General features: G+C 42.7%; 1 protein-coding gene across 2 annotated transcripts; it reads right to left on the bottom strand.

The window, feature by feature from the left end:
* Positions 1-1320: 1320 nt before the first annotated feature.
* LOC120492312 (membrane-spanning 4-domains subfamily A member 4D) lies at positions 1321-12301 on the bottom strand. 2 transcript variants are annotated; one of them, XM_089117374.1, is made up of 7 exons: positions 12042-12287; positions 11568-11677; positions 8501-8614; positions 7712-7768; positions 6975-7133; positions 5339-5452; positions 1321-3201 (listed from the first exon to the last, which is right to left on the bottom strand). In XM_089117374.1, the coding sequence occupies exons 2-7, from the start codon at positions 11673-11675 to the stop codon at positions 3163-3165; spliced, it is 591 nt and encodes a 196-aa protein (XP_088973500.1). In that variant the 5' UTR covers positions 11676-11677; positions 12042-12287; the 3' UTR covers positions 1321-3162. The 2 variants fall into 2 exon arrangements, with proteins under 2 accessions (XP_088973500.1, XP_039546473.2); XM_039690539.2 differs by lacking the exon at positions 5339-5452 and having other exon boundaries at positions 12042-12301.
* Between the last annotated feature and the right edge of the window lie 993 nt (positions 12302-13294).

Below are 13294 nucleotides of genomic sequence, written 5' to 3'. Positions count from 1 at the left end.
TAATGTGCTAACAGACCAATCACAGATTTTTTTGATCACAGATCAAACATTTTGAAAATAAGGACGAAGGTACTAAATACACTGACGGATGCATTATGGAGGATTGGGATTATACATAGTGTCAGCCATCTTTTTGTTTGGAAGCTAAGCTAGCAGGCTCTTGTTCTGTGGAGAAAGCTGAGTATCCATCCTCTTTTCCGGACATGTCCGGCCGTCGATGTCCGGGATTCAGCTTTTGCTTTTTGCAGTCGCCATGCATTGTGTACATGCACAGCTTTTGTTTCAATCTAACTGAATTCATTCCGATTGGTGAATCTGATTGTAGTGTTTACCGCTTTGGAGAGAGTTTTCCAAAAGATACGTTTTGGTTGACTTAAAACGACGTCTCAGTGTTGACGGAAGTCTAAAACGGAGAGAAAAATAAATGCTTTCAAACGAAAACATATTAGTGTGGACATGCCCTAAATTTTTTTTTTTTTTTTTTCAGCAAACCAATCATAAACCCCAGAACATGTGGAACATATGCATCGCATCACATGTAATCGCATTGGATCGTTCTGTGATACTTTTGAATCTTTTTTAAAGCTTGACGCCAGTAGCTATTCACTGCCATTATACGGTTTAGGGTGGCAAATTCTTCGGGTGAAAAAGAGAGAAGGGCGTACGGCATTAGAACACCACCAGGGTGAGTAAACAAGGAGGTGGAGCTTCAGATTCTAGAGAGTCTGTGATTGGACAGAAGATGTGATTAGAAGGTGTGATGTCATAAAATCCCTGATCCATTTTAACAGAAGTGAGACTGTAACTTTTAAATGCTTATTTCATTAATGCAAATTTTGTCATTGTTTTGGAAGCTTATTCATAGCCTTAAGGCTGACGTATTCATACTAAAAGCTAAAAAAACGTACATCTTGATTTCTGGCGGGCTTTATAGTCTTTCCTACATCTAGGATCATTGTTGGGGAAACCGCCTTAGTGGGAACGACTTTTTCCACATTGTAATATTTTAGGGTTTGTGTCTCTACATCCAGATGTTGAGAATATATTGCCATGCCTATATAATCAAGTACACAAAATGAATACAAAATGACAAACGGGACAATAAAAATCACCTTAAAAATACATGTGTACAAGGAGTAGTTATAAAAGCAAGCGTACTAAAGTCTAACACTGGGACAGAATATAGTGCTGTGAAGCGATCACCAGTGATATATATGATGATGATGTTGAGTTTGAGATGTTTAAGGGAAAGCAGGACCGGAATATAATGAATATCAGATTCATATATGGACGTTTCACAAACAAGAAAACAGCCTCTTGTTGTAATCATTACAAGTAAAAAAAATTTATTGCAACGTATTTGCTGTGTCTGTTTAACTGAATACATGACATTAACAAACATAACATGTATTATATAATATCTGTGTATCACTGCTATATCACACACTCATCTGTGACTGATATCAGAACTCTTCCTGATTGTAACACTGAAACAAGCATTTTCTGTAAAGCTGCTTTGAAACTAAATGTATTGTGAAAAGCGATATACTTACATTTAATTAATATGGACTAATATAGACAAACATAATTATCTGTATTTAGCACTTGTGATCAGATCACAGAGACTAATGTTACATTTAAATATACATAATCACTGTATAAGATTGGTGTTTTCATTTGGAATATGTATTTGCAATGTGTGTCAGACGTTTAGGAAATGTAAATGATTTGAGTCATTTATATCTGCCAATATAAAGATGTAGATGATTCTGTATATGATTAGTTGCCCTAAGCTGCATAATAAGTGAAAAGAGTTCAGCGAGTGATAAATGTCTTCACAGTAAATAGCCAAGATTCAATGTGTTTTTCAGTTAATGTGAATTGAAAAATAGCAAAGTGCTTTGCTTTTTTTACACTGCAAAAAATAAATGTATATTATTTTATATCAAGATAAGCAAAATGACTTCAGATATTAAGTCTTGTTTTATGAAAAATGTATCAAATTTGAGTTTAAGCTTAAAACAAGACCAACTATCTGACAATGTGTTCAGAAACTGAATTTAATTCAAAGGGAAAACATTTTGTTTCTTGAATAAATGTATTTTGATTTAAGAATGTTTAGAAATTAGTACTGGAAAACAAGAACACTTATGGCTGTTTTATATTGTAGGTCTCAGTACAAAACACTGGTATTAGTAACACTAAAAAGAGATACTACATTCTAATGCTCATACTCTAGTAATTTCAAAGATCACAGTTGATTATCAGTGAAGTATCCTGGCTCCTCCTTGGCGTACATTTGGTGAATGTTCAGAAGATCTGGGTTTGCTCCGCTGACGGCAGGATTAGGGTCACTCCGCTGACAGCAGGGTTAGGGTCACTCCGCTGACGGAAGGCTTAGGGTCACTCCGTTGACGGAAGGGTTAGGGTCACTCCGCTGACAGAAGGGTTAGGGTCACTCCGCTGATGGAAGGGTTAGGGTCACTCCATTGACAGAAGGGTTAGGGTCACTCCACTGGTGGCTTAGTTAGGGTCACTCCGCTGACGGAAGGCTTAGGGTCACTCCGCTGACGGAAGGGTTAGGGTCACTCCGCTGACAGAAGGGTTAGGGTCACTCCGCTGATGGAAGCGTTAGGGTCACTCCATTGACAGAAGGGTTAGGGTCACTCCGCTGATGGCTGGGTTAGGGTCACTCCGCTGACGGAAGGCTTAGGGTCACTCCGCTGACGGAAGGGTTAGGGTCACTCCGCTGACAGAAGGGTTAGGGTCACTCCGCTGATGGAAGGGTTAGGGTCACTCCGCTGACAGAAGGGTTAGGGTCACTCCGCTGATGGAAGGGTTAGGGTCACTCCGCTGATGGAAGGGTTAGGGTCACTCCATTGACAGAAGGGTTAGGGTCACTCCGCTGACGGAAGGGTTAGGGTCACTCCGCTGACGGAAGGCTTAGGGTCACTCCGCTGACGGAAGGGTTAGGGTCACTACGCTGATGGCAAGGTTAGAGTCACTCCTCTGGTGGCAGGGTTAGGGTCACTCCTCTGGGGGCAGGGTTAGGGTCACTCCGTTGGGGGCAGGATTAGGGTCACTCCGCCAACGGAAGGGTTAGGGTCACTCCACTGATGGCTGGGTTAGGGTCACTCCGCTGACGGCTGGGTTAGGGTAGGGTCACTCCGCTGACGGCAGGTTCCTCATCACAACAACAGCCTGCAGAGACCAGGAGATGATCAATAAACATTATGAAATTATGAATAGTTTCAAGAAAACGTACAGCCAGCCTGTCACTATGGCAGAATAAATAAAGTTTACTTGTAGAAACAGAACACAAGCACAACAATGTAAGAAACAAAGGTATCCCAGCTGAAATATTGTTTAATGAATACTGTGATTCGAATATTCCAGAGTTGTGTATAATAAAGTACACATTGCATTAATGTAAAGGAAATTATTGTTGATTTACACTCTATAGTTCACCTCTTAATGCAGTCTTTGTAAATTAACTAAATTCATTTAAGGTAACATTTTACAATAAGATTTTATATAATAACAAACTGTCTCGGTGTGGTGTAGGTAGAAGAAAGGCGAACAGGGAAAAAGCTCCAATATAAACATTTACCAATATCACTCACACAGGTACAGGGATGACAGGCAGAAGGTATAACACACACACACACACACACGATACAAAATAGAGTGGACCATGAACAAGGCAAAACACTGGCCTTAAATACATGGGGAAACAGATCAGGGAAACGAGACAAAGCTGACAAGACCAACGAGGTGACAGGCAAGACCAATGAACCAATAATGATGATGATATGTGACATGAGGACAGGCAGACAAGTCTAATGAAAACTAAATGGAACACAAGTGTGACATTACTCCCCCCTCCCAGTAGGTGACAGAAGACTATCTGCGGATGGAGGGGGTTCAGGAGGAGGACGAAGAGCAGGTGAAGGCAGACAGAAGGCAGGAAGGACAAGGGGCGGAACAGGCGGTGCAGGCGGCCAAGGTGGAGACAACGGATGGAGGAGCCATGGAGGAGGTGGAGCTGATGAGTCCAGGGGAGGCGACTGATGGGGACGGAGCAGACGGTTCAGGCAGCCAAGGCAGAGATGATGGAGGGAGGAGCCATGGAGGAGGCAGGGCTGATGACTCCAGGGCGCCGACTGACGGGGGCTAGGGTTAGGATTAGGTGGGAGAGGAGACCAGGATGGAGCCAGAGAGCCGACAAGCCTAGGGTCTGGCGGGACATGGCAACGTCGCAGGTCCGGGGACATAGAAGGGCACGGTGAAGACAGGGAGTTAGGACCAAAGGGGAAATGAAGGGAGTGAGGAGTCCAACAGAGCCAGGGGGATGAAGGGATGAGGCGTAGCCAGAGGAGAGAAGTCCTGAATTGAGAGAAGGTCACCGAATGACCAAAGTGGATCCGGGGGGACGAGGGAGCCTGGTGGAACTAGGGAACTGAAGGGCCACGGTGGAGCTGAGGGAGGTAAGAGCCAAGGTGGAGCAGATGGGAAGAAGGGCCAAAGTAGAGTCCTGGTTGCAGAGGTTGGAGATGGAGACTGGGGATCCACCGACCAGGCTGGAGCTGCAGGCTGGCAGACCCACAGCGACTCCACCTCACAGAAGGAAGAGTAGAGAGGTGGCAGACGGAAGGAGGTGGGAGAGGGATGCCAGGTGGAAATTTGGAGTCAGACTTTGGGACAGAAGATTCAAGCTTGGCAAGATCGACGTGAATCTCAGGCTCGGCGGGCATGATGTGAATTTGTCTCTGGCTTGGTGGGCATGTCGTGAACATGTCTCTGGCTCAGCGGGCATGACGTGAACCTGTCTCTGACTCGGCAGGGCTGATGTGATGTGCAGGCTTGTCAGGCATGACATGAAGATTCTCAGGCTAGGCCATGCAAGGTTCCGGCTCGGTAGACATGACGGGCAGGTCAGGCTTGGTGTCAAAGTCAATTAAGTAATTATTTTCATGACTCTGGACGAGGACAGGAAGCGTGGCGAAGAAGATAACTGGTGTTGGTGGTTGAGTGGCAATGTCATCATCAGCCTCACCTATGGTGCAGGCTGGACCACTCAACCACAGCACATGATCTAGGTACCGGGCGAGCGTACCTGGGATCACTGTTGCTGGAGCTTGCTGGTAAAGATGATCGTCCAACCCACACCAAAAGACAGTTCTTTGGACAGTTCTTCATCAGCCCAGCTTACCCCATCAAAGAGCTCCAGGAACTCAGAGACATTCATATATATATGAAGTGCCTGACAGAACCCTCTAAACATTTCTTGTAAGAGTGTTGGTGTTAGACAGAAGGAAGGCTGTTTGAGTAAGAGGACCTGAGTTCTGCTGGATCGGAGTGCAGCCCGAGCGAAGAATGTCATGGTTATAAGCAGACCCCCTCCTATCAAGCTGTGGCAGAAAAACACTTGCTCTACTTTTTCGACGGCCATCTGTGAAAAAGAAAAGAGTTTCAGTTCATTTAGTAATTTGCACATGCGCATTCATTTAACTCTTAAAAATAAAGGTTTCAAAAAAGAAGTTCTCACAGAAATGCGATAGAAGAATAGTCTGCAATAGACAACAAGGATGGAGGATTACCCCTCAGGTAGTCTACCTCTGCTTGGCAGGTTCTTGAACACGGGTCATGCTATAGACGCCTATAAAGCACCCATCCAAAGGGGAGAATATATCCCTACGTCAAGACCCAACAGTACTTAAGGAGGGAGGTAAACATAGCAGTGGGAATCTATAATTCTGTTTACCCAGCATCAACCTTAAGTGGACACCTACCAAGCAACCCATCCACAGGGGATCCTACTTTAGACCCTAACATCCCCTATGCAAGAGTCTAAAGTAGAATACAGCTCAACTCTGGAAAAATTCTTTCAGGATATCAGAGCAGAGAAAGAGAGACAGCAAACCTCCGCTCACAGCCAGTTCCACTCAGCTCGGGGTGAAGTGGGGGGTGGGGTTAAATTAATTAAAATTCGTTACATTTATATAGAGCATTTCTGAGTACTCAAAGCACAGAGGAAAGGGGAATCTCCTCAACCACCACCAATGTGCAGCTCCACCTGGATGATGCGACGGCAGCCATATTGTGCAAGAACGCCCACCACACTCCAGCTTATTGGTGGAGAGGAGACAGAGTGATGAAGCCAGTCAGTATATGGAGATGATTAGGAGGCCATGGAGGACAGAGGCCAAGGGGCAAATTTGGCCAGGATGCCGGGGTCACACCCCTAATCTTTTACAAAGACATCCTGGGATTTTTAATGACCACAGAGAGTCAGGACCTCGGTTTAACGCCTCTTCCGAAGGACGGTGTTCTTTGACAGTATAGTGTCTCCGTCACTACACTGGGGCATTAGGACCCACACAGACCACAGGGTGAGCGCCCCCTGCTGGCCTCACTAACACCTCTTTCAGCAGCAACCTGGTTTTCTCAGGAGGTCTCCCATCCAGGTACTAACCAGGCTCAGCCCTGCTTAGCTTCAGTGGGTGACCAGTCTTGGACTACAGGGTGATATGGCTGCTGGGGTGTCCTCAGACATATGCCGATCCTATAACCTAATCTGAATCTTTACCAGTAGGTTACCATGATCTTCACTTTAGAATAGTGTTGCAAATAATTAGTAATTCCTTCTTAATTTCCTTCCTTCCGAAGAATTTGGTAATACGTGACTAATTGCTCTTAGGTTACCATGATCTTTACTTTAGAACTAATTGTACATTGTTCTTACTCTCATTAATTATGAACCTGTAAATAGTACTTATTAGTAATCCTCTGGGAGGTATAAAAAATAGTAGTTTTTTTAACTGAGCGCTATTACTTACCAATTCAGAGTTTCTTGTTAGTTAATTGTCGTTACTAGAATGTTAATATGGTGTTACTCATTTGATCCTCTATAGTTATTCATTAATGACCGGGTAGTATTAAATCAATAAAATTAAATCAATAAAACCCCTCACATAATGTTGTTCCATATGTTGTCTCTCCTCCACTGTTTGATTTTCAGCAAAATGGCTCCAAAATGTGTCATGGATCCCAACGATGGCTCTGACGAACCCCACACAACCGAAGAACACTCCAAGGGTGGAGATGATGCTCAAAGCAAGGCTGGCTGTGATCTGGGAGCAGTCAGTTCAGAAAACATCAGTGCGAAAACAAAATATCAAACACGTTTCAAAATATTAAAGGATTAGTTTACCTCAAAATGAAAATTTTCTAATAATTTTTCTAATAAATGTTTGAGGAAAACATTTCTGGATTTTTTTTTTAATCATGAACTTCAATGGACATCAACGTTTTGAAGTCCAAATCAATGCAGTTTCAAAGGTCTATGAAGTCCTTCAACAGGCTGTGCACGATCGGAGCTGAGGAAGATCAGCTCAGGTCATTTAAAAAACACACACATATATATATACAGTATATATATATATATATTAATATATATATATATATATCCATTGAAGTTCATTATTCAAAGAAAAATCCAGAAAGGTTTCCTAAAAAACGTATTTTCTTTCACTGAGGAAAGAAAGACATCTTGGATGGCATTGGGGTGAGTAAATTATTAGGAAATTTTAATTTTGAGGCGAACTACTCCTTTAATATTACACTTTAAATAGAGAAAATTGTGTAGTTTAGACACATGCATTCTCAAAATTAATGATGAGTAAAAACAGTGAAACATACAGATACTTACAATCTTTTTGGAGGGGTTATGTTCACACAGTATATACAAAACGCCACAGATAAAGAACTGCAAAAAAGGTAAGACATTTAGTGTTCAACTTTTACCATACTCATGATAATACACATCTATTCACACAGTTTATCTTTTAAAGTGAATTAATTACTTGAAGTGCATAAAGCATGAATAAAGCACAGCAGTAACATATAAAATGTAGATAACACGTTTATATTCGCACTGTTTTTTCAGGATTTTGCATTTGAATTTGATCAATTGTTTAGATGTATGATGCATATGCATTTGCATTAATGTTTACTCTTTTTTTTTTAATTGGTTAACGTTTGTTAAATGACTGAAACTTTTTTGCATTTTGCAAATTGTTGTGAGTGAAGTGGTATTTTTACTAAACTGACATGATATACCATTTCAGTTAAATTGTAAAATGAACTAAAATGAATGAAAAGGGCATGATACTTGCCAACTAAATTTAAAGGACAAATTTAAATAAAAAGTGGTTCAATACAAGTTGTAGCTGATGTAGCAGATTTGCATTTGGACAGTTGTAAAAGTAATATTACGATTAGAACATTTTAGACTTTTATGAGTGGAATAATCTCAAAAAAATCAGTGGAAAAATCAGTGATTTTCAAATGGGGATTCAATGCAATGATTTTGTTTTTAAACATAAGGCTAGTTTTGTAGAGGTGTAGTTCATTACTTGTAGTTGGTTGTGGCCTTTGAAGTTTTCTTAGAAGTAATGAAAGAACAACAACACGCTCATATAGTCACAAGAGCACATACCAGGATGGCGAGCCAGAAGGGGATGTACATGTCTGCGGAGGTCATCGCATCTGACTGCACATTCATGGCGAATCCAAACATGATCATGCATACGGCCATCATCACCAGCACAGTCTTACACCGGACATGTGGGAAAGGACAATCACATGTGAAACATCTCCCAGAAGATCGCTGCTCAGTAATATTGCTCATTTTCATCAGTGATGGGGGACTGGCACAAGGTCACTTATTCCATTTTTGCTATAACATGTTTTTTGCGTTTCATAAATATTGTAGTAATGTTTGTTACTTTTGCACATTTGTAAAATGCAATCAAACAGCTGTTAATATTCATTTTACATAGAGATATATTGTCAAAGATTCTTTTCAAATAAGTGCCAATATTTCACAAGGTTTCCATTGTGAAGACTCACACATCCTGCAACTATTATAAAATCTCTGTGAGTTCAATTCACATGTTTGGTCACACTTTATATTAGCTGTCTTTAACTACTATGTCCTTACATTAAAACAAAAGTGTGAATTAGTGAAATTGGTAACACTTTATTTTGATGGTTCCTTTTGTATATTCGGTTGATTATGAGTAACTTTGCAACTATATGTAAACTAACTCTCATGAGAGTTTTAATCGACTTTCAGACCCGTGAAAAAGGTAAGGGACCGCTGTGGAAGCCAGCTGTCTGATGAAGGCCTGTAATACACATATGTACTAGCCCAAAGGGATAGTGAAACATATGGCAGTCCCTGACGTAGTCCCAATCCAAGGAAAGTGAGAGCATACTCAACAGGGACAACAGAACGAGTCTGTCAAGGGGAAGACACGGCTGAACTGCTCGTGGCATTATGGGTGCTTGTGCTTGAGAAGCCCCTTGAGCAAGGCTAAGAAATGTATGCGACGGGAACGTAGACCACCTTGTCGGTTGATGCACGCATCGATCACCGCTGTCCATACGGACCAGTACGTGCTTGTGTTTGAGAAGCCCCTTGAGGCAATACAAGGCTAAGTGTACTGCTTGCAACTCTAGGCAGTTGATGTGCCAATGCAGCTGGGGCCGAGACTGCAATGCCCTTTGTACATGGCCCCCCACCCCATGGCGTGGCATCTGTGAAAACCACAGCATGCCAGGAAACCTGGACTAGGGACACTCTGGCCTGAAGATATACGCAGGATCCGACCATGGGGAGAATTTTTGGCGACAGTGCGGGGTGATTTTGACCTGGAACGTGCCACTCTGCCACGCCCACCTCGGGACTCGATCGTGAAGCCACTGCTGAAGTGGTCTCATATGTAACAGGCCGAGCGGCGTTACTACGGCTGTGGCCACCATATGCCCCAGGAGCCTCTGAAATTGTTTCAGTGGAACCGCTGTCCTGCCTAGAAAGGACCTGAGGCAGGTGAGCACTGACTGAATGCGTTCCTCCATGACGCGCGCCATCTGTGCAACTGAGTCCAACTCCATATCGAGATAAGATATCCTCTGCACGGGGCGGAGTTTGCTCTTGTCCCAGTTGACCTGAAGCCCCAACCGGCTGACCGCTCCACTGGAGGGATTCCCTCGTAACGTGCGCCACTCTGCCATCAAGGGTGGTGAGAAAGGAGGAGCGAGGTTGCCTATGACTGGCTGCCAGAGGGGCCAGCCAAGACTTCCTCAGCTCCTCATGCACTTCCGGGAAGAAAAGTACTGGAGTAGGCCCTGAGGCAACGGCCGGCCTCAAGACACCAATCATGCAGCCGCAAAGTTTCGGGACCCAGTGGAGGGTTCCACACAAGCCCGACATTCACGGCCGCCCATTCAAGCATAGCAGCCATCTCAGGGTCCGGCTCAGCCGGAGGCATCACACCTGAAGGCAGTAGTCCCGGCGAGTAATCACCAGATGATGACCGCTCTCCCTCCGATGCCGCGATCGACATCTGATCCTCAGGCGGCACCCCGAAGGAGACAACCGGAACCGCCCGAAGGGGCTCCGACCGCTCCACCGGAAGCGCCAATGGGAACAAGCTAGTAGAGAAGCCCGATAGGATCTTTCACCAATTGGAACATTTTTCATGGTAATCCTCATCCACTCACCAACAGGAATCACTGAAGTAGTCGCCTGCTAAACTGAACCAGCAGACGAACTCAGTATTATCTGAAGGCACTCCCAAATGTTTCAGGGCTCTCATTCTTGACCGCAATGAGAACATGACTCATCCACAGTATTTGTGGCCATCTTCCTGAGGGAGAAGCCGACCATATCCAGACACGCACGGGTGAGACGACATCCTGAAAAGGACGTGAACACACCCGCAAAGCTCTTTTAGAAAGAAAGAAAAAAAGTGCTCTCACACGCCGAGGGATCACCGCGACAGATCACGGCGAAACTGCAACCCGCATGCTCCACTCAGTCACGATGGCCGCTGAAGCGCCGTCACACCAGCAACACCGAGAGGATCTTCTTTCTCCCAAGACTCGTCTTTCTTCTCCAAACAGCAGTGGTTCAGCAGAACACTCTGTGAGACTCCGAAGTGAAAAGCGTCATGCAATGTTTACTTCCGCCTTTATACCCATGCAGGTAGGCGGCTCGCGGAATGCAAATCTTGCATGCCAATGTCTAACGTCATGCCAAACGTTTTTAATTCTCTTGAGGGCAGTTGGCTCCCTAGAGTCATCCCAATTCATCAGGGAACTTCCCAGACAACACGTCGGAGTTCCCAGGACGAAAGGAAACTTTTTATTGTGACGCTCCCCATGCAACAGATATTCTACTAAGTAACTTTGCAACTACATTTCAACTTATTCTACTACTATTAACCCTACCAGTCTACTAATACTCTACTAACACTCTAATGAGAACTAGTAGGCAAGTAGTTGCGACTTTACTTTAGTCAACAGAATGTGTATCAAAATAAAGTGACACCGTGAAATGTTGTGAGTATTTGATTAAAACTAGCAAACAAATTTGTCAGTGGGGTTTGAAAAATAATATTGATTCCCCTTTGAATTAGGTTTATTTATTTGGATGAGTCCTGATTGGTCTGTGCTTGAATAGTTTTCTTCATCTGAAAGGATGGTGTTGTGTGTCTCACTCCGATACACATGGGTTGTCCTTTGAGGAAGCGGTGCACAGGTTTACTGCCGCCCGTCACCACACTGATCGGCTCCGATGCTCCTGTGGTTGCTGGACCCTCCACCATACCTGCAGCACAGTTACAATCACAGCTTTACTTTTTGGGGTGGTGACCATAGACCTGCATTATATGACTGACAGACAAGAACGGTTTGACCTAAAAATATCAAAACTGAAAATACTGTGGAAACAAAGACACGCTATATCGGATGCCCTTGAGGTAAGCTAAAACATCAAAAATTAATTTCAAAGTGAACTATCCCTTTAAAGCATTTTCATTTTCTGTCTTCCAGTCAATTTGTATCAAGTCTCCTATATTTGACATTCCTTCACAAAGAAATACATCTCAGTAAACTGCAAAGTTCATGAGCATGCGGTGAGTATCAAAAACAAGCAACTAATGAAACAGTGAAGGAGAGAGCTAGTCAGTTACCTGCATGTGTCTGTAGTGAACCACCAAGATGAAAACAAGGAAGTTGTGCAAGAGCAGAAAAGGAACAAGAGAAGAAAACAGAGGGAGGGAAGGAGGGGCGTCACGACAGGATGTTTGGGAAAAGAGGTCAGATCTGTGCTCAGAAAACAGAAACAATGGGCAGCTTCATGAAGAGTTGAGAAGAACACGCGTCAGTGCTGTAACACATTCCTCAACTGCACATAAAACTATAGGGGTTTGGGAAAGAAGAAGCATGAGGACAGAGAAGGAGAGATTGTGAAGTGTGAGAAAGAAGGGAATGTGGTGTCGAAACCAGCTCCCAAAAGATAACAGCTGCTTCCTATGACCAGCTAACCAGGTCCAGATGTCATACGCTACTCTCGCCCAGCTGTGGCCTCCACTTTACATGCAGATAAATTCAGCTTTTTACGTAGCCTACTTTAAACAGTTTTTTTCGTCATCCAAACATGTAGAAACTATATATATATATATATATATATATATATATATATATATATATATATATATATATGTGTGTGTGTGTGTGTGTGTGTATTTAAACTTTATACATTCCCCAATATTTTTACTGGAATAAAGATCTCTTACAATATTAAATCAATAAAATATCTATGAGTAAAATAAATTCAAAGTGATACTGCTGAAGGAAAATCCACTGTAAAGTTTACTGCTATTAAATCATTTACTCTCCGTCATGTCGTTCCAAACCTGTATGACGGACCTCTGTGAAACACAAAAGTTGATATTTTAAAGAAGGTCGTAAACAAACCATTTTGGGTCATGTTGACTTCTAATGTATGGAGAGAAAAAAACAACAACAACAGATTATATTATATCTCCATTTATATTATATAGAAGAAAGAAATTCACACAGGTTTGCACTGACATGATGATAAATAAATAATGAAATTTTCATTTTTGGGTGAACTTATTTTTAACACATAATACAAGACATGTTATTTACCTCAGTCTCTTAATGAATTAATATTTTACTTAAATTAATATTAAACATATTTAAAGAGAGGAACGCTTGGGATCTGTTTTGTGAAATCTAGTTGTTGTCGTCACGTGACGTGAGTGAACAGAGAAAGAGAAATCTGAATTCTTTCCAGTTTTCCCAATGAAAGTTTTCTGTTCCTTGTCTTGCATTATTTGAGTTATTTGTGATATGTGGTTGTGTGTTTCCTGGTTTGGGTTTTGTCCTAAAGGTCTCGTATATTATCGCCTTGGTCGTG

The sequence above is a fragment of the Pimephales promelas genome, chromosome 11 (assembly GCF_988280905.1).
Source record: "Pimephales promelas chromosome 11, fPimPro1.hap1.1, whole genome shotgun sequence".
Classification (NCBI taxonomy): Eukaryota; Metazoa; Chordata; class Actinopteri; order Cypriniformes; family Leuciscidae; genus Pimephales; species Pimephales promelas.
The sequence above is the reverse complement of the archived record's forward strand: the minus strand, read 5'-3'. Positions and strand labels throughout refer to the sequence as shown.